This window comes from Meriones unguiculatus, chromosome 9 (genome assembly GCF_030254825.1).
Source record: "Meriones unguiculatus strain TT.TT164.6M chromosome 9, Bangor_MerUng_6.1, whole genome shotgun sequence".
Taxonomy (NCBI): domain Eukaryota; kingdom Metazoa; phylum Chordata; class Mammalia; order Rodentia; family Muridae; genus Meriones; species Meriones unguiculatus.
In genome coordinates, this window is record NC_083357.1 from 4,797,816 (window position 1) to 4,822,150 (window position 24,335).

The 24,335-nt window shown below is 39.8% G+C and overlaps 1 protein-coding gene and 1 pseudogene across 4 annotated transcripts in view; one reads left to right on the forward strand and one right to left on the reverse strand.

Annotated features, from left to right (window-relative positions):
* Nucleotides 1-1,299: 1,299 nt before the first annotated feature.
* Nucleotides 1,300-24,335, reverse strand: part of Appl1 (adaptor protein, phosphotyrosine interacting with PH domain and leucine zipper 1) — a 47,246-nt gene continuing 24,210 nt past the window's right edge. For 3 of the 4 annotated variants that reach the window (XM_060390748.1, XM_060390749.1, XM_060390751.1), the window contains 8 exons: nt 23,391-23,573; nt 20,442-20,494; nt 9,595-9,769; nt 9,468-9,504; nt 8,760-8,906; nt 7,287-7,337; nt 6,763-6,852; nt 1,300-4,945 (listed from right to left, as the gene is read on the reverse strand). In XM_060390748.1, the coding sequence (XP_060246731.1) occupies nt 4,799-4,945; nt 6,763-6,852; nt 7,287-7,337; nt 8,760-8,906; nt 9,468-9,504; nt 9,595-9,769; nt 20,442-20,494; nt 23,391-23,573 (883 nt within the window). In that variant the 3' untranslated portion in view covers nt 1,300-4,798. The remainder of the gene's footprint in view (nt 4,946-6,762; nt 6,853-7,286; nt 7,338-8,759; nt 8,907-9,467; nt 9,505-9,594; nt 9,770-20,441; nt 20,495-23,390; nt 23,574-24,335) is intronic. The other variant, XM_060390750.1, reaches the window with a different exon arrangement.
* Nucleotides 13,319-14,093, forward strand: LOC110544053 (small ribosomal subunit protein eS6-like; annotated as a pseudogene).

The window sequence follows — 24,335 nt, forward strand, 5'->3', positions numbered from 1 at the left end:
GTAACCCTGGCTGTCCTGAACTCTCTTTGTAGACCAGCCTGGCCTCGAACTCACAGAGAGCTGCCTGCCTCTGCTGGGATTAAAGGTGTGAGCCATCAAACCCAGCTAAGTTAAAAAATTTTTAAGTAGCTCTGAAGCTAGACTGGTGGTATATGCCTGTAATCCCAGCTCTGGGGAGACAGAGGTAGAAGGATCAAGAATTCAAGGTCATCCATGGCTACATGGTAAATTCAAGAACGCTTTGGCTGTATAAGACTAAGACTGTCTCAAAAAAAAAAAAAAAAAAAGGTGGCTTTGAACACAGCTTTTCAACACATGGCTAAAACCGTAAGGTACTTAAAATTCAAACCCCAAAACTCACACGTGCAGTGGCACATGCCTACAATCCCAACTGTTCAGGAAGTGAAGGGGAGGACTGCCAACTCAAGGCCACACCCAGGCCACATGGCAAGACCTTGGGAGCTAATACACATTTCAACAACTGAAACACACCCGGGTCTGTGTGTGCATCTCACAGTAAGTGTATGAATGCAACTGTCCCTTCTGACAACTGTTTTCTCTCACTAAAGTAGCTCTGCTGGCTCTGACTCATGGAGATCCACCTACATCTGCCCCATGAAAACTAGGATTAAAAGTGTACAACACCTGGCCATGACTCTTGTAATCTTTTTACAGTGAATATGTATCTTACTGAAGTAAATGAGAATGCAGACTCTCAGCAGAAGGAAAGAGCTTGCTAAGTTCTAATAATAAACTGCACAGAGCACATGGAATGAATACATTAATATTAAAGCTACAGGTCCAAGCAACTTAAGTTAAAGAAACAAGAAACCTGTTTTTTTTTTTAACTAGATGAATTTCTTCAAGTAGGAAAACAGCACAAAGCCAATTACCATAAATAACTTTTGGCAGTAACGATTGATTTCTCTTTCCTTTGCTATAACAAAAGTCAACAAATTTTTCTTAGTAAGTGATTTTTCCCCAATTTCCCTGTCATGGAACTGCAATGGAGCCAACTGGGTTATACAGATTAAAAGCAAATTTAACATTTGTCTTGCTATTTTTAATCCTATGTGTACATATGTGTCTGTGTGGAGGTATGTACATGTGAGCACGGGAGATGTAGGCACAGGCCCATCAACGTCAAGAGGCTGGAACTGCACACAAATGCAAGCCATCTGACATGGCGCTAGAAACTGCACCCAACTACTGAGCCCCCTCCCAGGCCCAGACTGAAAATACCTGAAATTACTTGGTGAAATGAAATTCAAAGTAACTACTACATATTTCATACAAAAAGACTGTATAAAAATCATGGACTTTATTTTACATTTAAAAAAATCCAACAACATATTTCTTGTCAGCAAATACCTATTTTGACAAATGAAAAAATAAGTTCTCTGCCCCACAAGCTATACAATGACCACAAACCCAATTTTAAAGAGATGCTGCATGATTTTTAATTGTACACTGCACAGTTGGTTAATATCAGTGAAATACGAATTAATCAATTTACTTACATTACAAAAAAATCACAAAACATACAAAGCAGTCTTGCACGTTAATTATCATTTAATCCCCAGTATTCATTTAACTGAAGTCAGTTACTTACAAGTACAGCCAGAGACTGATTAAAAGTTCAGTATGGTTCTAGTTTTAAAAGTTTATGCTATTAATGTAGAATAGAAATTTCAAAGAGAACTAAATAAAATTTGCTAAAAACAAAATGAGAAAAATTTGCTTGCTACACACACACACACACACACACACACACACACACTGGTGTTTATATAGTTAAAAGTATAATCTGAATGCTCAGACTGTTATCAGAAGCAAATATTTTCATTTCACACATGTCAGAAGACTTCGTAACGAACCAGCTTTAAAGGTCTGCCAGCAATGTCAGTTCAAACTGTACTTAGTGTGGTTCCTCTAGTAACCTGTGTGTGTTAACCACACAAAATCATGTTGCCTACAATGTTATGTACGCCATACTGGCCTTTTAATGGCAACTTTCGCATCCTAACACTGTGGAGCTGGAATTCTTTTGAAATTAAACACCAAGTAATCACTAAATACATGGCAAAAACAAGACTAGCTTCAGGGATTTAGGGACTCTGTTCAAAGGGACAGTTTCAGTCTCTAGCAAGTTTATAGCAAGGATACAGAAATTCGTGATTTCTATTGAGTTTATTACCACAGTTATGCAAGTACTGTCAATATAGGTAACAGAATGAATAGTAGAATTAGGCTAAATTTCTTTTTTAAAAAGGAATTTTGTTAATTTCTAAAAAGCCAGGAGAGATTTTAGAGGACACTAGAACAGAACAAGATGAGCATTAACATTTAGGAAGAAGCTCACAGGCAGCCTTCTTCACACAAGAGAGCTCCTTAAAGCTGATGTGAAGAATTCCATACAGTTTAATTGTAATGGAACAGAAGCTGAATCATCTGAAACTGTTCAATCCACACTCAGGATGTGTCCTATGCACTGGAAACACATTTTGGTCTGACCTGTGGACAGCAACTGTGGGAATTCCTATGAAACATGACTTAAAAAGCATTAGAAAAGCCTTACCCTTGGCCTAAATTTTTATCCAAAGAGCAGCTTTTTGCTACCATGAAAAGCACCAAACAAACAGAACTGCCTCCTGATGATGACCACTCTCACTATAAAACAACAGACTGCATATGAAGTAAGCATGACATCTTATATCAAGAAAAGACTTCACAGCCAGGCATGGTGGCACATGCCTATAGTCCCAGCGCTCAGAAGGCAGAGGCAGGAGAATCGCTGAGAGTCCGAAGCCAGCCTGGTCTAAAAAGCAAGTCCAGGACAGCCAAGGCTATACACAGAGAAACCCTGCCTCAAAAAAAAAAAAAAATCCAGATTAAAAAAAAGACTTCATTAAACTGAAAACTTGGGGTGGGGATGTAGCCCGCAGTGGAGGGCTTACTCAGCATGTGTAAGGCCCTGGGTTTGATCCCTAGCACTGCCAAAAATCAAACAAAAAATAAAAACAAAACAAAATAACAACAAACACAAACCAGAACCCTTACCAATCTCAAAAAAAAAGTCTTAAAAGCAAAACTTGCTACCACTAATCAAGTTCAAACCACAGCAATTTCTAGTTTAACAAGAAGGAAACACTAATATGAAAGCATTCCCTTTAGTAAGCACAAAATATACTTTTAACCGAACGTACTCCATAAATTGCTACTTATTAACTGTATGTTTGGATAACATAAGACTTTAAGAATATTAAATAACCACTACTCCCATTTGGCACATGGATAAAAAGAATATCATGACCATATATATATTGCTAGCTCATTCCTGCAGAAAACTGTGTACTTAGAAAATGTGAAACTGAGCTTTATTCTGAAAACTAACACAGAAACCACTTCTAAATCAGAACTAAAAGAAAATTACTTGTGAAATTAGTGGTTAACCTCTTGGAGACCTATAAATATATGACTATGTAAAATACTTTACTCAATATATTTAACCTGTATACATATGAGTGTGTGTGTATATATATATGTATATATATACCTTTTCATGTAGAACACATGAAAATAATATCTATAAACAGTTTAAAATCTGAGTAAAGAAAGAGTTTTGACAGAAGATAAACTGGAGAGACATGTCAACCTTGGTAGCAAGCTAACTCCTTCCTTGGTCCTATACTATATAAGGTGTTCAATTCCTTTTCAGTCTTTCATGGAATTAGATCTTTTACTCATCTGGAAAGTAAAAGTATTTACAATAATTAGTGCAAATTATTCTACACTCATAAATTAGTTATTTGCCTTTTTGGATATAAAGTGGCAATTCAATACATTATCAAAATGTGGGATTATGAAAATACTGGGATTATCAGTCTGAAATTTAAAAGATTATGTTTTCTAAACTAAACTGCACAATATTTTAAGCAGTAAACATAATTGTTATAGAACATTTTTTGAAATGTCACTTATTATCAATAAAAATTATTTCACAATACAGAAAATACAATGTATCACTCTACAACACTCCCTTAACATGTCAATTCTAATATAAAATGTTTGAACAACAAAAAAACTCTTTCAATAAATTCTGAACTCTTATTCTAACCCTTACTGCTTTGCAGCAATAAGTAAAGTCCCAACCTGAGAACTGAGAAGATGTGACAAGATACCAACTGCATCAAACGCCAACAAAGACACTTGAGTTTCCTTCCTACTGACATGACACTGTCATCAGAAACGGAGCAAGCCCAGAAAATGCCCTGAAATCAACAGCACCACCTGCCACTGTCCTGGTGATTTTATACAAATTCTATTGCACACTTAATATTGTTAGATCATTTGCAAATTTGTAGAATTCTCCACACAAAGGATTTGAAGTTCATTTGGTTGACCACTCCCTCACTACCAACAAAACACCTAATGAACTGGAGAGAACACAAGCACAAATGTCAGAATCTGAAGAATAAACGATTTCTTACGGAGACAGCCAATTACAATGCAAGAGAAAAAGTCCACAATTTGAAGGAAAAATATCTTGAGCAAGTGTTACTCATCAGCAATCTAATGAAGGAAGTAGGTCTTTTTTAGGTAAGCAGAGTTTGATGATAATGCATAGTATTATACTTTTAAGGGGAATGCTTGATATAACCTGTTATTAAGCTCAGACTTTTTAAATGAAGCTGAAACAAGCAAATATAAAGCTTAGTCTCTTCCCTGATCTTTTAGCATGGTGCCTTGGGCCACATTCCAGCGCAAGGGGGAAATCAACCAAAAAGCAACAACAGGTTTATGCTTCCGATTCTCTCTTTTTCCCTTCTTCCCCCAAATCGCTCTCTTCTGATTGGCTGCTGCTAAGGACCACAAGCTGGCCCTCACTGCCAGCCTGGTTTGGCCTACTGGAAGCGGCTATCAGCCGACTCTGCTCTTCCAAGTCCTATGGAAAGACAAAAAGAAACAAAGGTAACTGCATGCAGTTCTCCACTCAGCTTTACCATACTTGAGAGCCGTTCCAGTCCTGTCACCTGAGTCATTCTGACAACCTGATGAAAAAAAGGCTATATTCAACAAGTAAGACATCAAAGTGAATTTCGGCACCATCTGAATAATCCCAAAAGGCAAACATGCAAGAAAAAGTTTGTTTTTAGCCGCCCCCACCCGCTTTTTGTGGCTAATAATCAAGTTCTGGACTGTCATCATCTGTAATACACTATATAAGTAATCTCATAGCCAAGAAGTTTCATGGTCACTCCACACCCACTCCCCGGTCATGCTCTCCGGTCATGTCTATACTCTTGTCCTGGTGATCTTGCTAAATGAAGTGTCACTGTCCCTCAGCTAAGCTGTACCTCAGGACTGTCGGCCATGTTCTCTTTTCAACCCTACATCCAACTCACTTCCAGGTCCTACTGGTCTCTTTACATACATACACCCAGTTACCTTCTCTCTTGTTTTCCTACCATCAACGTCACCACCCTTAACAGACTCTTATAACCCCACGAATCACCTCATCAAGCTCTGGGGCTGAAACCTGTGTATGTCTAACTATTCTTTTGTAGGTTTGATCCTTCGCACCAAAAAGTTTAAAAAAGCGTGTTGTAGGAAACATGGAGGAAGCCCTGAGTGAATGTGCATTACTGACATGAGCATGGCCTTGCCAAGGAGTACAACATCCCAAATCCATGGGAACTGGCAAAGCCTTCCTCTAGTCTACGTGCAGATGTTTAGAGTGTATGCAAAGCTAGCAACCACAGCTTCTTCTTCCCTCCTCTTACCTAAGGAATTACTCCAACCTGAAGCCACTCCCTACAGAGACCTACTGAAACTCACTCACCTCACCTCCAGCGCTGGACATACTCCAGTGCTGAAACTCTGAGTTTTGGGGTTGTTGTGTAGTAGAAGGTGCTACTCTATCAGAAAGCACCCCATCCCAGCTTCTCTATACATGTGTCTGTCTTGTCTTCAGTACCTGTCCTTTCTTCATTCCCTGTCACCCCAGCCAGGTTTCCAGAACCAACCTATGCTGAATGCTGTGTGCATTCAGGAATACACACACACACACACGTGCATGCACACACACAAACATATATGCGTTTATAAATATGTATGTGTGTGAATGTATAAGTGTGTACATATGTGAATGACACACCTGTAATACTTAAAATAATTAATTTCCCCTCCACAGTCAATGTGGCTTTCAGCAAGGCAATTAAGTCTACTTAAAAAGTCTCTCAACTGTCTCTGACATGAACTCTGTGGCTGGCTCTTTGATCACCTCTCCCTGAAGGTGGAGCAGCCTTACCAGGCCACAGAAGAAGACAATGCAGCCACTCCTGATAAGACCTGATAGGCTAGCGTCAGAGGGAAGAGGAGGAGGTCCTCCCCTATCAGTAGACTTGGAGAGGGGCATAGGAGGAGAAGAGAGAGAGAGGGTGGGATTAGAAGGGAATGGGAGGGGGGGCTACAGCTGGGCTACAAAGTAAATAAACTGCAATTTATTAAAATAAAAAAAAAAGTCTCTCAAAAGAACTTGTTTTGCAGAGACAACCCTAACTAGTCATGAAAATTCTGGCAGGTTTCTTTAACAGCAAGTTATGTTCTATATCCCAGCAGCTACCACACAATTCAGATATCAACCCTTGTCTGCTATGCAATGAGTCATCTGGTCATCAGATGGCTGAACAAGCAGAAATGGACTTCCATTTGGAAATTAAAACTTGAAAGTCACAGTGTTGAGTTAGTCATCATCAGTACCTTCTCAATCTGTTTTTGTTTGCTGAGTTCTTTCTGTTGTTTCTCTTTTACTCTCTCTATTTCTTTTTGTTTTTCTGATGCCCTACGATCCTAAAAAGGGAGTGGGAGAATAAATAAAACAAATACGTTAAATTTTACACATTTCAATTAGTATGAGCTTTGTAACTTTCCAGTACTTTTATATAAGGCATACCAATTGTTTTCATTCTCTAACGCACATTAATCCAGATTCTTTTTTGTTTGGTTAGCTTTTTGGTTTTCCCAAGACAGGGTTTCTCTGTGTAGGTTTGGCTATCCTGGAACTCACTCTGTAGACGAGGCTGGCCTCAAACTCTGCCTCCCGAGTGCTGAGATTAAACACATGCACCACTACTGCCTGGCTCTAGATTCTAAATGCCATTATGAACAATAGTACCCACTGTTAATCTTGTTTAGCAAAAGAATTTTGCTTTCTATTATGAAAGAGCTTTTATTACATTGCTTTAGCTTAGACAACTTGGAAATTAAGTGGCTCTGATTCTTACCAGTTCAGCATGTAAAGCTATCTGTTTTGCCAATCCAACAGAATCACAAATCTAAAAGAAGGAAAAAGTAAAACTTTTATATTAGGCTAAATACTTTTATATTAAACAAAGATTTTCAAATACTTAAATGGATGACATAACTAGTTTTATAATAATGATTTTATAATAACTGCTTCAAATAAGAATTAATCTAAAGATATTTCAACCCCCTAAAATAATCTCAGTATGTTTTCCTCAGAACTGATGAATTAATAACTGACTTGACAATAGAGATGGAGGAACTATAAGGCCCTACCCCTACATGAAGAGCTACAAGCAACCAATGGTTGCTGATAGACGAAGAATCTGTTTTGTCCATGGACAAGCCCCAACAAGTTATCCGATGCTAAGTGGTCAGACCTAAACACATGCATATAAAAGCAGCACTTCAAAGAACTCGGTAAGATTTACTTACACACACACACACACACACACACACACACACACACACACACACCAATAATAATAATTAAGTCATGAACTTTTGAAGAGGGACAGACACAGGAGGAGTTGGAAAAGGGAGTTGGAAGAGAAGACATGATGCAAATACAGTACTCAAAAACAAAAACAAAAACAAAAACAAAAACAAAACAAAACAAAACTTTAAGACATCATTACTGAAATAGTAAGTCATGAAAAGAATAAAGGATCGGGTAGTGATACTAGTGTAAATTAATGACATCTAAAAAATTACTATGGGAATATACTCCGTCCCAGGTAAGTTAATGAGTCAAGAAGACCGCACCAGCTATCAGCAGTCCACAGAACCTGTCCGGCTCCACTCATCAGCGTGGCTCTTTCCAGAGCAGTATGCTCTCTCTTATCAAGCAGCTCAGCTGGACTAGGCATACCTGAGAACTTTTTCCAGACATTTTAAGTTAAAACTGCGACTCTGATAGGTGTAGTGGAAATTCTGTTTTCTTTTATAAACTCAGTTATGTTATGTAAGCAGGTTTTTGTTTTAATCCGAAGGATTAAAAGGATATGGGATTGCCTTACTTTATACACAGCTGAGGACTACATTCTGGAGCTCAGAGAGTGGCATGGTCTTTGCCCACTGGAGTTAGTGGAATTCTGAGGACTCTGGGAGAGTATAAAATACCAGAGCCCAGAGGGAGGAAGGGGCCTTGAGGAGATGGACAGAGGAGGAAGAAGGCTGCTTGTTCATCTTGCTGAGTTTGCTGTTTGCCGGACTGCTGGATCTTCTGAAGACTGAGATTGGTATTTTCCCAAAGAACCCAATGACTTTAACCAGCTGGAACTAAGTCTAACGAGGTCTACATCCCTTTTCCCTTCTAACCTTCTTTCTCTCCTACCTAGGGCTTGGGGTTGGAAGGGAGGCAGAGGCTTAAGGAACCCCAAATCAAGTAGAGTTTAAAAACTAGCACCTCTATATAGGCATTTTACAAAACAAACATTTTGAAAATCAGGTACCTTTTCCCCCTCATTGTTTGATTCAAATATATAGCAGACTGATGACAAATTACTTTCACTTCTTCCGCCTGATGTCCGGAGAACAAATCCAAAAAGTCGTTTATTTTCCTGGTGTGTAGCATACAAAACTACACATGGTAATGGAAACTGCCACAGAAACACCATAAATAAGCATGAGATCTTCCAAATCATTACAGAAACATTCAGATGATAAACTTTCATGCTAAATTCTAAAAATATCATAAATAGAATTGTAAAGACAAATTTTCAAAGGAACAATAATCTACAAACAAATAATGCCACATTTAGTTATTATAAAAAAGTTATTAAATACTAAATTTTATTTTTAAATAACATATTTTCCTATATAATTTTAACTATAAAAATTAATAAATGATTCAATATATACACTTATACCTACAAAGAAATATAGAATTATAAAATAAACTCAATTACGTTGTTCTTAATTTTTATGTTAACTTCTTTGGTATATAAACTCTCTGGGGATGGAAACTCTAAAATATGTTGACTCTTCAAGTTACACAGTGCTCAGTAGCTTTCTGGAGCAGGCTGTGTTTATCATTATAGCCTAAAGCACAATCATAATTGATACTGTCAGACCAGAATATGTACAGCAAGGTTATTATCAAACTATAAAATGTACAGATGAACAAGTGATATTTAAAGTTCTAATGACATAGAACTCACTGTGAGCCTTGTAACTTGGGTCTGTGGATCAATTAACCTATAAATTAAAAATTCAGAAAAAAATTTATTAGACTGAATTAGAAAATTATTTTTCCTGTAATTTTGCTTGGCGAGGGTTATTACTTACTTCAAACAGTCGCAAGTGACTAATAAATGTGATTCTGTCATGCGAAAGATATTATGGATAGCCCGAGCAGCTAAGATTTGGCGCATTGTTTCATAGACAACATCTGGATGGTCATCTGACTTTACCTCCATAGAACCAAGGAATCGAACAATAAATAACTGATGAAGAATAGAGTCTGTAACAGAAAATGGTACATTATGGTTGAGGAATTTTTTGTTGTTGTTCTCAGTTTTTGCAGCACAGGTTGGCCTTAAACTCACAATTCTACTTTAACATCCCAGATGCTGGTACTGCAAACATGTGCCATTCTACTTTATGTATTTTTATATTTATGTATTTTTGTATTTATGTATTTATGTATTTTTAAATCCCACAGTTCTTTCCCAAAAGAATATACTGCATGGTTTTAGATCTTTATGTAAAATAAATAAATAAAACCAAAAGGAGAAATTTAGGTAACTCTAAGCACTGCAGTGTTCAGTTACAAAAAAATTAAGGTCTTAGTTTCAAGCAGCAAAAAGTAATATTATAGTGATTTGATCTGTGGTGGTTTGAATAAAAATAATCCCCATAGGCTCACAGAGAGTGACATTATTGGAGTTGTGGCCTTGCTGAAGGAAGTGTGCCGTGGGGGTGGGAGAGCCTAGAGGCCTCAGAAGCTCAAGGCAGGCCCAGTGAACTAATTCTCTCTTCCTGCTGCCTGCCAGTCCAGGTGTAGAACTCTCAGCTCCTTCTCCAGCACTGAGTCTGCCTGTGTGTCACCATGTTTCCTGCCATGATGACAATGAACTAAACCTCTAAAACTGTAAGCCAGCTCCAATTAAATGTTTTGCTTTATAACAGTTGCTGTGGTCATGGTGTCTCTTCACAGCAATAAAACCCTAACTAAAACATAATTCTAGATTTAAAAAATCTTTGTACTTTAACTTTTCTGTAAGTTTAAAATTATATTTAAGAAAAATAGCTGTACTCGTAGGTGGTGTTACAAGCCTTTAATCCCAGCAAAGAGGCAGATGAATCTCTGAGTTTGAGGCCAGCACTCTACAGGGTGAGTGCCAGGATAGGCAGGGCTACACAAGAAACAAGAAAGAAAGAGAGAGAGAAAGAGAGAGATGAGGGAGGGAGAGAGGAAGGCAGGAAGAAAGGCAGGAAGGCAGGAAGGAAGAAAGGAAGAAGGGAGGGAGGGAAAAAATAGTTGCTGGGGCAGGGGACATGGTTCAGTGTGCTGTGAGTTAAGCTGCATAAGTATGAGGACATGAGTTCAGATCCCAGCACCCACATAAAGACTGGCTGCAAGAGTAGGTGAGATAGTGGGTGTCTATAACCCAGCATAAGGAAAAGACACAGAGAGGAAATTGATGGCCAGCAAGCTCCAGATTCAGTGAGGGGCCATGTCTCAAAAAATAGGATACAAGAAGATGCCCAATATGGACACAGTAACAGACACACACACACACACACACACACACAATATGGACACAGTAACAGACACACACACACACACACACACACACAATATGGACACAGTAACAGACACACACACACACACACAATATGGACACAGTAACAGACACACACACACGCGCGCGCGCACGTGAGAATACGTACCACACATACATGCAAACACACATATAACACACAATAAAATCAACAAGAAAGCCAGCTACTGGCTGGGTATGGGGCATAGGCCTGCAATCCTTGTACTTGGAAAGGAGAGGCAAAAGGATTAGAGTTCAAAGTCATCCTTGGCTATGTATTATATCTGAAGGCAGCCTAGTTATCTGATAATGTCTTTAAAAAAATAGAACTGAAAGACTGTACATACCCTTCCACACATCCTTCACCCCCTCCCCAACCGATCTGGGTCCCACGTCAAGTGCGCTGGCCTAATCTGGGCCCCATACCTGAGCCTCAACCAACCTCTACCCAAGACCTACCCTGTTTATTCCCAACCTGTAAGCCCCTCCCATATGACAGCCACCTCATCGACCACTACATTCCAGGCTTGGCACAGAACACATGTCCTTTGCACCAGTCCAGTCCACTCTGCCCATCTGACTTCCTACCACTTAAGCCATTTCTTACCTCTAGGGATAACCCTGTACATCCTTTCTTGTGTCCCAACTTGCTGTCCATACTAGACAGAAAACTAAGAAGTCCATATGCCAAGATCTTATTTCAAGAATACGAACAATATGAAAAGTTCAAGCTATTATTTCCTCTCCAAAACCTACCAGTACCATAGAAGTGTCTGCCAATGAGATTTGCCTAGGTGAACCCCAAGACACAGAATGTAAACCAACAATCATAAACTTCATCAAGTAATTTAAACAGTTTAAGACACAAAGAAACAGCTCAATGAAACTAAGAAGAAAGAACTTGAGAACAAATACCTGACGATGCCCAAGAAAATATAAGGTTGATGAAAATGATGAGGATAATCTAGGACTTGAGAATAGAATTCAGTATAGCAACAGAATTGTTGAAGAGGACTCAAATGAAACGAGGATGGACCTGAAATGTCCAGTAAGCCAAACAGAAAACTCAAAGGAAAGCCCTACAAATAAAATACAGAAGATAAAGTAAAGGATCTAGACCAAATAATCTAATATATATATAGATAGATAGATTATATATATATAAAAATTTTTAAAACACAGTAAATGAATATACAGGAAATGTGAGGCCCCATGAAAACTAAACCTTTAATTATAGGCATAGATGAAAGAAAAGAATCCCATGTCAATGGCATAGATCAGATCTTTCACAAGATCACAGAAGAAAACGTCCCCAGACTAAGGAAAGACATCCCTACACAAATACAAGAAGTACAGAGTACCAAATAGCAAAACAGAAAATCCCCATACTATATTGTCTTAGTGTTTCTATTGTTGTAACAAAACACCATGAGCAAAAAGCTGCATTCTCCCTCCCTCCCACCCCGCTTCGGGGAGGAAAGAGTTTATTCAGTTTACACTTCTACATTGCTGATTATCATGAAAGGAAGTCAGGACGGAAACTCAAATGGTAGGATCCTGGAGAAAGGAGCTGATACAGAGGCCATAGAGGGGTGCTGCTTACTGGCTTGCCTCACATGGCTTGCTCAGCCTATTTTCTTATAGAACCCAGGACCACCAGCCCAGGGGGGGAGCCATTCACAATGGGCTGGGCCCTCCTCCATCAATAACTAAGAAAATGCCTTACAGCTGGATATTATGAAGCCATTTCTCTCAATTAAGTTCCCTTCTTTCAGACAGCTCTAGCTTGTATGACATAAGTTGACCTAAGACTAGCCAGCACATATATCATAGTTAAAACACTAAGTATACATAACAAAGAAAGTGTTGAAAGCTGCAAGACACAAACACACCCCACATATTTTTTTTAAAAAGTCCATCGAAATAATAGCTTGATTTCTCAATGGAACCTCTGAAAACTAGAAATACATTCAAGTCCTAAAAGACCATGAGACCAAGAGAAATGAGCAAATCCAAGAGACTGTAGAAAGAAAGAGAGAGCCATAATTATTAAAAATATAAAATACCACTGAAAATACAACACCAAGAACCTAAAACACAATAACTGAAATTAACACACACATTTCAATAATAACCTTCAATATCAATAGCCTCCATTCTGAAAACAAGAAACACAGACTGAATGGATCAAAAAACAAAACCCTCTCTTTTTTGGTAACATGCCCTAGGTGGTCAGCTGTGTCAGGATGAAGCTGAATATCTTCTTCCCTGCTACTGTCTGTCAGAAACTCATTGACGTGGACAATTAGCGCAAGCTTCATATGTTCTGTGAGAAGCGCATGGCCACAGAAGTAGCTGCTGATGTTCCGGGTCAGGAGTGGAAGGGTTAAGTGGCGCAGACCAGTGCTGGGAATGACAAACAAGGTTTCCCATGAAGCAAGGCATTTTGTGACCCATGGTAGAGTGTGCCTGCAGTTGAGTACAGAGCATTCTTGTTATAGACCAAGGAGAACTGGAGAGAGGGAGCGCAAGTCCATTTGTGGATGCACTGTGGATGCCACTCTGAGTGTTCTCATCTTGGTTATTATAAAAAAAGGGGGAGAGAAGGATGTTCCTGGACTGACAGATACTACTGTGCCTTCTCAGTGGGGACACTTTCTTTGCTAGCAGAATCAGAAAGCTTTTTAATCTTTCTAAAGAAGACGATGTACATCAACATGTTGTCAGAAAGCCCTTAAAAAAGAAGCTAAGAAGCCCAGGACCAAAGCACCCAAGATTCAGCTTCTTGTCACTCCCTGTGTCCAGTAACACAAACACCGACATAGTGTTGTAAAGAAACAACATACTAAAACAAAACAAAACAGACAAACAAAACATAAGGAGCAGGCTGCAGGATATGCTAAACTTTTGGCCAAGAGAATGATGGAAACAAAAAAAGTGCCAGGAACAAATTGCCAGAGATGTAGGCTGTCCTACCTCAGAACTTCTACTTCTGAGTTAAAAATAAGTCTTGAAGAGTGACAAATAGGAGCTAGAGAGATGGCTCAGCAGTTAAGAGTCCTGGCTGCTCTTTCAGAGGACTCTGGTTTAATTCCAGCACTCACGTGACAGTTCACAACTGTCTGTAATGAAAGTTCTAGGTAATCTGACACCCTCACACAGACAAACATATGCAGGCAAAACACCAATGCCCAAACCATTAAAAAGTGTTTTAAAAAAAGAGTAAAAAATAAACATACCTTGAATCTCAAAAAAAAAAAAAGCATCTGTCTTTTGTTCACAAGAAACACAGATTTAAAGACAGGCAGGCATCCTGTTAGCGTACAAGAATGCACTATAAGTACTCCAATCAAATGAGAGCAGGAAGCAGTCAGGTGTCCTATCCCTAGTATCTGACAAACAGATTTCAAACCAAAACTAATCATAAAAGATAAAGAAGGACACTTCATTCTAACCAAAGGAACTCTTAACCAAGAAGACACTGCAATCCTAAATACACATCCACTAAAGGCTAGTGAATGAATCCAATTTCATTAAAAAAAAAAGTACTAATAGATTTAAAAACACAGGTTAGCATCAACCCGTAAGTACTGATTCCAAAACCCCACTTTCTCCAATAGACAGATCATCTAAACAAAAAATTAACAGAGAAACATTAGAACTGACACTATCATACATCAAATGAACTTAACTGATAACATCAATATCAAAGCAGATGCTGAGACTCAGCCAAACTTTGGGCAGAGTGAAGGGAATTCCTTTGAATGAAGGGGGAGATAGTGGAACCTGGAGAGGACAGGAGCTCCACAAGGAGAGCAACAGAAAAGAACCAAATATCTGGGCACAGGGATCTATTCTGACACTGATACTCCAACCAAGGACCGTGCACGGAGGTAACCTAGAACCCCTGCTCAGATGTAGCCCACGGCAGCTCAGTATCCAAGTGACACTAGTAAGGGAAACAGGGACTGTCTCTGACATGAACTCAGTGGCTGGGTCTTTGACCAACCCCCCAAGGGGAAATCAGCCTTGCCAGGCCACAGAGAAGGACAATGCAGCCAGTCCTGATGAGACCTAATAAGCTAGGGTCAGATGGAAGGGGAGGAGGACCTCCCCTATCAGTAGACTTGGAGAGGGGAATGGGAGGAGATGAAGGAGGGAGGATGGGATTGGGAGGGAATGAGGGAGGAGGCTACAGCTGGGATACAAAGTGAATAAACTAATTAATATAAAAAAATAAAAATTTAATTATAAAAAGAGATAACATCAGAATATTTCACCCATACACTAAATACACATTCTATTCAGCAGCACACAGAAGCTTTTCTAAAATGAACCCATCCTAAGACACAAAAAAAATCTTGACAAATTCAGAAAGACTGAAGTAACTCTGTATCCTATCTGACCACAATGCAATAAGATTTAGTAAGTACACAAACTCATGATGACTAGACTCATTCCTGGATGATGAATGGGTCAAACAAGAAATCAAGAAAGAAAAAATTTCCTGGATCTAAATGAAAATGAAAACACATCAAAACAAAACTTCTGAGTCATATTGAAAGTAGTCCTTGGAAAGAAATTTAGGGCTCCAAATACCTACATTAAAAATCAGAAAGAGCAGAGATAAATAATTAATGATACAACTCAGTAATTGCCAGGCAGTAGTAGTACACACATTTAACCCCACCACTTGGGAGGCAGAGTCAGGTAGATCTCTGAGTTTGAGGCCAGCCTGGTCTACAGAGTGAGTTTCAGGATAGCCAGGGCTATACAGGGCTGTGTCAAACAGAGAGAGAGAGAGAGAGAGAGAGAAAGAGAGAGAACCAAGAACAAACCAAATCCAAACCCAGCTGACAGCAAGAAATTATATAAGCCAGATACCAATAAAATAGAAAAAGAGAAGCAAAACAAACAAAACCCAGAATCAATGATCTAAGAACTAGTTCTTTGAGAAGATAAAGACTGACACAAAAACCCAAGTAACTAAAAGAAAGAGAGGACCCAAACGAACAGAATCAAAAATGAATGAGGAAATATTTTAACACCAAAGAAATTCATAATATTGCAAAGGAATATTCTAAAAACCTCTTCTCTATTAAACTGGAAAACCTAAAAGAAACAAATTTCTAGATTCAGCCAAACCACCTAAATTAAACCAAGAACTCAGCAACCTAAACATATACGTAATAGGTTGTTTCCTGTTTTCTTCTTCTTCTGATGTCCATCCTCTTTGCCTTTCTGGATGGGGATTGGACGTTTTAGTTAGGGTCCTCTCTCTTGCTTAGTTTCTTTAGATGCACAGGTTTTAGTGGGTTTGTCGCCCTTCAGACTATCAAAGCAGATGCTGAGCCTGATGGGCAACTGTTGGGCAGAGTGAACGGAATTTTAGGTAAGAACTGGGAAATAGTAAGAGCTAGAGAGGACAGGGTCTCCACAAGGAGAGCAACAGAACAAGAAAATTTGAACATAGGGAACTTCCCAGAGACTCATACTCCAACCAAGGACTATTCATGGAGATAACCTAGAACCCCTGCACAGATGTAGCCCAGGGCAGTTCAGAGTCCAATTGGGTTACATAGTAATGTGAAGAGGGACTGCCTCTGACATACTCTGATTGGCCTGCTCTTTGATCACCTCCCTCTGGGGGGGGGGAGCAGCCTTACCAGGCCACAGTAGAGGACAATACAGCCACTTTTGATGTGAACTGACAGACTAAGATCAGAAAGGAGAGGAGAACCTCCCCTATTAGTGGACTTGGGGAGTGGCATGCAAGCAGAGGGAGGAGGGAGGGTGGGATTGGGATGGGAGGAGGGAGGGGCTTATGGGGGGATGCAGAATGAATAAAGTGTAATTGATGAAAAATTTAAGAAAAAAGGGAAAAAAAATAATTTAAGAACCTTAAATGACTTTCAAAATTGGAGGAAAACATGGAGTTAGTCAATTGGCATGGAGCACGTCTCGCCCCTAGGGGCAATGGTCTCCTGAACCTACTCAGACCTCGGACACCACCACTGCTAGTTCTAGAACTGACGCAGGATGTTCCAACGAGGGGTTAAGGCTTCTCATAATATTTCCTATAAGCCCACACCTGTTTGTCTATATCCCCCATTTTTATTCATTATTAGCCAGATAGAGCCAAGTAATTGTGGTAATGATACTTGCTTTTTTGCCCAATGCTGGAATGCTAGTAAAGTTAGGTATGCCCTGATTACTCGCATGCCTCACTGGGTGCCTATGCCCATTGATGCCCCTCACGCTATGACTCTCTTCAGACAGAAAAGGGATCTTGGAACTACAGCCACCATTGTTACTACCATCTCATTGACGGCTGTTGGAGCTACCACCAGGGCATTAGCCATGAGTCATACTGGGCAGACTGCTCAAACCCTGAATAATCATTTAGCCAATGTAGCTCATGCCTTAGTTGTACATAAAAGAATTAATGCTCAACTAAAAGGAAGCTTGATGGTGTTCAATCAGAGGATTGACCTCTTGCAGGAGCAAATTGATACCCTATGGCAAATCGCTCAACCTGGCTGTCAATGAAAGTATGCTGGACTTTGTGTCACTAGCATACAATATGAGAATTTTTCCTGTGCTGCAAATCTGTCTAAACAATTGTCGAGCTATATTTTAGATAATTGGACTGGAGAATTCGATACTACGATGGAGCAGCTGAGAGTGGCCATTGTCACAGTAAATTCTACCGGAGTGGACGCAGGACTAGCCACAGGATTATCAACATGGATTGCTGCAGCCATGAATCATCTGAAGGAATGGGCGGGCATGGGAATGTTAGCAGGCCTTCTGGTGTTGGTCTCCTTGGTTTGCCTGTGGTATATATGCAAGATTAGAGTCTCACAACAGTGTGATGCAGCCATGATCATTCAGGCCTTTACAGCCATTGAAGCAGGACATTCTCCCCAAGCATGGTTGGATACCATAAAAAGCTAAAATGATACGCTCAGGATGCGAGGCTAAGCACTGCACTCAGGGTCAGCCGCTTTGGACCCAGAGAAGAGCATGTCTGATTGCATGCGGGTTGATGCCCCAGGTCCCGCCTCTGAGAAAAAGGTATTGGACGGGTCTGATGCTCTTTGGGTGGATGACACCTAAATGAACATCTGTACAAAGTCCCAATTTATTTCTAATATCAGAGATCAGACCTCTACTCTTGCCTGATGCGTCTAAAACAAAAAGGGGGAACTGTAGAGAGCTGCGGAATGCTATGCCTTAAAGATGGAGCTGGTTTCCGCCTTCCACCTTCCTGATGGTGAGTGCTCTCTGTCACGAACAACTCCACATTTGGCTAAGGCCGAGGATCTGGCTTGCTTCCATGTATGTGGACCTATCTGCATTGCCCCTGTGGCACGCCTGGGTTGGCTACCCAGAGGCTATTTAAGCTGTGGGCTGGCTTTCCCCGGGGTCCGAGGATTGTTCAATGTTCCTGAATAAACTGCATTGAAAAAAAAAAAAAAAAAAAAAACATATACGTAATAAATGAAGAAAATAAAATAGTAATAAAAAGGTTTTCAGACAAAGTAAGAGCAGAGCCAGAATTCTACCAGACTTTCAAAGATCTACAGCCAATCCTTTTAAACTATTCAAAAAACAGAAACAGAAGAAACACTCCCAAACTCCTTCTAGGAAGCCAGTACCATATAATATCTAAACCAGGTAAAAACAAATAACAGCAACAACAAAAGAAAATCACAGCCCAATATCTCTGATGAACATAGATTCAAATTCTCAATAAAGTACTTACTAAATACTAAGAGAATCCAAAAAGACTATGCACTATGATAAACTTGACTTTACCCCTGAAATGCAGGGATAGTTCAACAGTTCAACATATACAAGTCAACAAATGCAATAAACCTAAATGGACTTAAAGACAAAAATCACATGATCATCTCAATAGATGCAGAAAAAGCCGCTGACAAAAATCAGACATGCCTTCAAGATAAAAGTCCTAGTAGGACTAGAAGGAACACAGCTCAATATAATAAAAGCCATATATGAAACAGCCATTATCATGCAAAGTAGAAAAAAACTTAAAACAATCCCATTGAAGGCAAGAGACAGAGATGTCCAGTTCCCCACTCCTTTCACTACTGTGCTCAAAGCACTAGCTGGAGCAATAAACCAAGACAAGGAAATTAAAGCTCACTGTATTGAGTGAGATGACCCAGACCCAGAAAGACAAAATATAACATGTTTTCTCTAATTTTAGATTCCTAGCTCCAAATCTTAAAATGAGAGTATATATCCTGACGTAACTACAGAAACCAGGAAAACAAAAAGAATTATTGCTGAGGCCAGGGGTTGGGGAGAAGCAATAGAGAGAAGATTATAATAGAGTATAGATGTCTGATCATGAAATGGGAAGAAAAGATGGGGTCTGTAGTCACAAAGAAAGAAAATACACAGAAGGAAAAAGGAGGGTAAAATAACAGTATGTTTGAAAAAGCCATAAGGAATTACTCAACTAACTACCAAAAAGCCTATAATGCACATAAGTCTGTGCATAAATATACGTATATAGTTTAATTGAGATAATTTTTTTTCATTTGGGCTGACAATATTCCCTCAAAGAGCCAAAGACTATCTAACCAAAACCCCAACAGCAGGCATGAGAAGGCCTCTTCCAAGTTGTTGGTCAGAGCTGTCTGAAAGACTCCCAAAACACAACACTCCAGTGCCCTTGGTTGCCCCTGAGAGGCAGAAAGTAAGTTCCCTATTGCTGAAGACACCATGAACTTTTAAGATGCTTGGCCCAGAGACCCCTGAGCTGGAATTGCCTCCTCCCTCCCTGAGAATGAGCTTTCAATGGTACAGAAGACACCATCCAAGTTTCCAAAAGAGGGAAGCAACCAACAGTCCTACCCAGATATGATGCCTAGGAACCACAACGACCACTAGCCCGGCCCAATCACCCTAAGGTACCATGGTGGTGTGCACACCCTGGCAGTTACAGCTCTCCAATTGAGACTTAAACCCGCTCAACAATAGGCACACCACTACTGGAAACCTAGCCAACTACCCAGGGCTACTGAAGTCAAGGATCTCAGGAGGTGGAAGGTATGAAAATGCAAAGAAATGTTTTTAAAAAAGTTTAAGGGACAGTTTATGTACTAAGAAGTTGCCTATGAGGTCAAAAGTCTATGACATTCTACAATCTTGTACGAGTAACTTCTGAAGTCCTATTAGGTTTTGGTTGCCTTAAGAGTACTAAGGGGTGGAACTGAGAAAATTCTAAAGTGAAAATATCATCAAAACAGAGCATAGCAGCAGACCAAATGCAAATAACACACTTCAAAGGTTACTACTGGGTCACTCTAGAATGAAAACTGCAATCTGTTCTACCTTCAGTTTCTGATTTTGTGCTTCCTCCAGATTCTCCAAATGGATTTGTACGCCTGAAATTTAAGGAAAAAAAAAAGAGTCACAGAACTTTACATATTTACAAAGAAAGGCTCTAAAGTATCCCACTCTGTTAGTGAATAATAAGATGGACAAAATACTATGCAAAATACAAAATACTTCAGTCTCATACTGAATAATGAGCCAAATGTAACGTGTCTGTCTGCATTAACTGATTTATCTACTGCAGCCCTTCATTGCTGTACTTTATTAAGTAGGCATAAATTTAACCACACACAACAAAACTCCTCATATTAAACCATTTTCTAATAATAAAAAAAAAGATGGAGGAAAACTAATGTGGTGACAATATTGGAGGGTTGAGAAAATGCCACAGATTCCCTATAGCTGTAAAAATCCCAAGTCTCCGTTCTTTAAGTACAAATTGCAAGTTAACTATAAAGATTTGAACACTGTCTGGTTCAAAATATGAATGCTTTTTGTTGCTGTTGTTAATTGTATTTCCTGAATCTACATATAAACATTACACATACATAGACATATATATGTATAGACATTATGTCCGTGTGTACACACACACACATATATGTACTAAGAGGGCTTGCTATAATATACCCGAAGCCTCGGACTGATCTCCAGCACCACAAACAAAGTAAAACAAAACTGAACTCTACTTCTCAAGGTGTAAGTAGCAATGCAAGGAGAAAACTAAACCAAAGATAAAAGCTACTTCCCTGCTTCCTGTTCTTGGCTTGTGGCACAATCACAACGAAGGAAGGTAAAAGTTCAAATCAAAGGGATTCTTAGAAGCAGTAGTCTAAAATACTTACGGCAGTAAGAAAACAGGACAGGGGCTAAGAACATGCTCAGTCAGATCTGAGTTCAACCCCCAAAACCTATATAAAAAAGCCAACTAGCAGGCTACAGAGATGGCTCAGAAGTTAAGAACATTGGCTGTTCTTCCCAGAAGTCCTAAGTTCAATTCCCAGCAACCACATGGTGGCTCATAGCCATCAATAGTGAGATGGTACCCTCTTCTGCTGCACAGGCAGAATGCTGTATAAATGATAAATAAATAAATCTTTAAAAAAAAAAAAGCCAACTATTCAGGCATGGTGATGTACCTCATAGCACCACTGAGGCAGAGGCAGGTGGAGCTCTGAGTTAAAAGGCCAGTCCAGTTTACAAAGCAAGTTCAAGGATGGCCAAGGCTATAAAGAAACTCTCTGGAAAAGAAAAGAAAAAGAAAAAAAAAAAAAATGAAGAAACAAAAAAGCCAGGGCTGTGGTGGCACACTCAGAAGGCAGAGGCAGACAGATCTCTGAGTTCAAGCTCAGCCTGGGCTACAGAGCAAGTTCCAGAACAATCAGGGCTATACAGAAAAACCCTGTTTTGAATAAACAGGGTTTATTCAAATACTCCACACATATGTATACACACAAAAAAAGGCCAAGCAAGGTTGCACACACTTGCAATCTCAGCTCTACAGAGGCAGAAATGGATAGATGCCTGGAGCTCACTGGACAGCCAGCCAGCTTTGGCAAGCTCCGGGCCAGGGGGGAGAGTCTTTATCAAAACAATGAATAGCTGAGGAGTATCACAGGGGACAACTCTGAATTGTCCTCTGGCCTCCACAGATATTCATGTAAATGTGTGCACCTGCACACGTGTACATGACAGACACACTAAAAAGGGTGAGATATTGATCTTCTTAAAAAGATTCATTCTCTTATGTGCACAGATGTGTGCCCACATGTAAGCATATGTGCTACTTATGTGTCCAGTGCCAGCGGAGGCCAGAAAAGCGCTTCCGATCCCCTAGAGCTGGAGTTCCAGAAGACTGTGAGCTGCCAGGTGGGTGCTGGGAAGTGAACCTGGGTCCTCTGCAAGAACAGCAAGTGCTCTTAACTGCCGAGCCACCTCTCCAACCCAGTACTGATCTCTTTCCTATCAGCCTGGCTTAGGATATCAAATGCTATGCATACTTAGTATATTTATTCAAATTTTCATGATTATATTGATGTCATATCCAAATTTAATGTAGTAAGTGCCCAACCTCCTTAATAAATGATTTGCCATAATTTCATTTCTTTATATGTATGAGCGTTTGTCTGTGTGAGCTGTTGTACACCACAAGCACTCAGGGACCTGTGGAGGCCAGAAGGTGGCTTTAGATTCCCTGGAACCAGAGTCACAGGTAATTGTGACCTGCCATGTGGGTGCTATAAACTAAAACAGCAGTAAGCTCTCTCAATTTCTGAGCCATTTTTCTAGCCAGGACCCCTAAAAACAATTTCAAAATTAAGTACTTTGACAAGAGTATTCTTCTTCATCATCACCAATATCATGGAGACAGGGTCTCATATAGTCCAAACTGGACCTGAATTTGCTACACACACCACACACTATACACACACACATATCGCCAAGACAACCCTGAGCTTCTGATCCTCCTACTCCCAACTCCCAAGTACAACTGCAGGCATGAGCTAACCATGTCCAGTTTTTCTGTGCTGCAAGAGATTGAGTCCAAGCCTTCATGCACACTAGGCATGCACACTCCCAGCTGAGCTACATCCCAGCCCCTTATGCTGACAGAATTTGAAAAATAATGTCACAACCTAAAGATAGACTATCACTTCTTCTGCAACTACCAGGTCAAATGCCCAAGTAATAGAGTTTACAAGCAATTCAGAATTAAACTTTTTGATATTTGATTACCCTAACACCTTTAATAGATGCAGAAGACCAACAGAAAAACCCGTATGGTTCTACCCTAACTATGAAAATGCTGTTAGGTAATTACACAAAAAACCAACATAGCTGATACAGAAATGCACCACACATGGAATCATAAATCTTATACTGTGATATCTTATATTATGATATAAATCATAAATTTTACATTGTCTTCCTGACATCAATACTCACCTGACTCCTTGGCCAAAGGCTTTTGTCTGGCCAGGCTGATCTTCACACACAGGAGAAATTATATCAAACTGTATTGGAGTATCTGGAGCAACAAGAGAATCTAGAGAGAGGGCAGCCAAATTTGTAGACTCTGACCCCAAGGATCCTGAACTGCTGGTTCGAGCTGTTGGTGGCCGAGATTGTCTAACCACAAAGGAAAACAAGAAGGCACTGAATTTAGTTTTTTTCTTTCACAAGTTCAATGCTTAGCAGACTACAAGAAAAGAAAACAGTATTTTAAGTCAATGAGATTATACAGCACTCTAATGCAGAACATCCCTAAGGCAGGCACAGAAGCACCTATCTGTAATCCCAGGAAGGGGAGGTAGCAGATTGCAGTTCTGGGCCCACCTGGCTCACAACGCAAGACCCTGACTCAAAGAGTAAAAATTTAATCCCAAATCAGCTAGCTATTTATTCAGTAAAAGATTCCTTCCTAGCGGTGGTGGCACACACCTTTAATCCCAGCACTTGGGAGGCAGAGACAGGAGGTTCTCTGTGAGTTTAAGGCCAGCCTGGTTCACAGAGTGAGCTCTAGGACAGCCAGGGCTACACAGAGAAACCCTGTCTTGGAAAAAAAAAAAAAGATTCCTTCCTTTCCATAAGCTTTGTTTCCATAAACTGGGACTAGGAAAATGACTCAGCTGGTAAACTGCCTCCTGCCTAAGCAGGAGAAGCTGGTTTTTGTTTGTTTTTTTGACATAGGGTTTTACTCTGTACCCTGGCTGGCCTGGAACTCACTCTGTAGACCAAGCTGGCCTCAAACTCAGAGATCCACCTGCCTCTGTCTCCCAAGTGCTGGGATTAAGGGTGGCACCACCACCCAGCAAGAACCTGGATTTTAATCTTTAATACTCATATTTTAAAATGAGATGCCATGGCAGCATGCATCTGCAAGCACAGTAC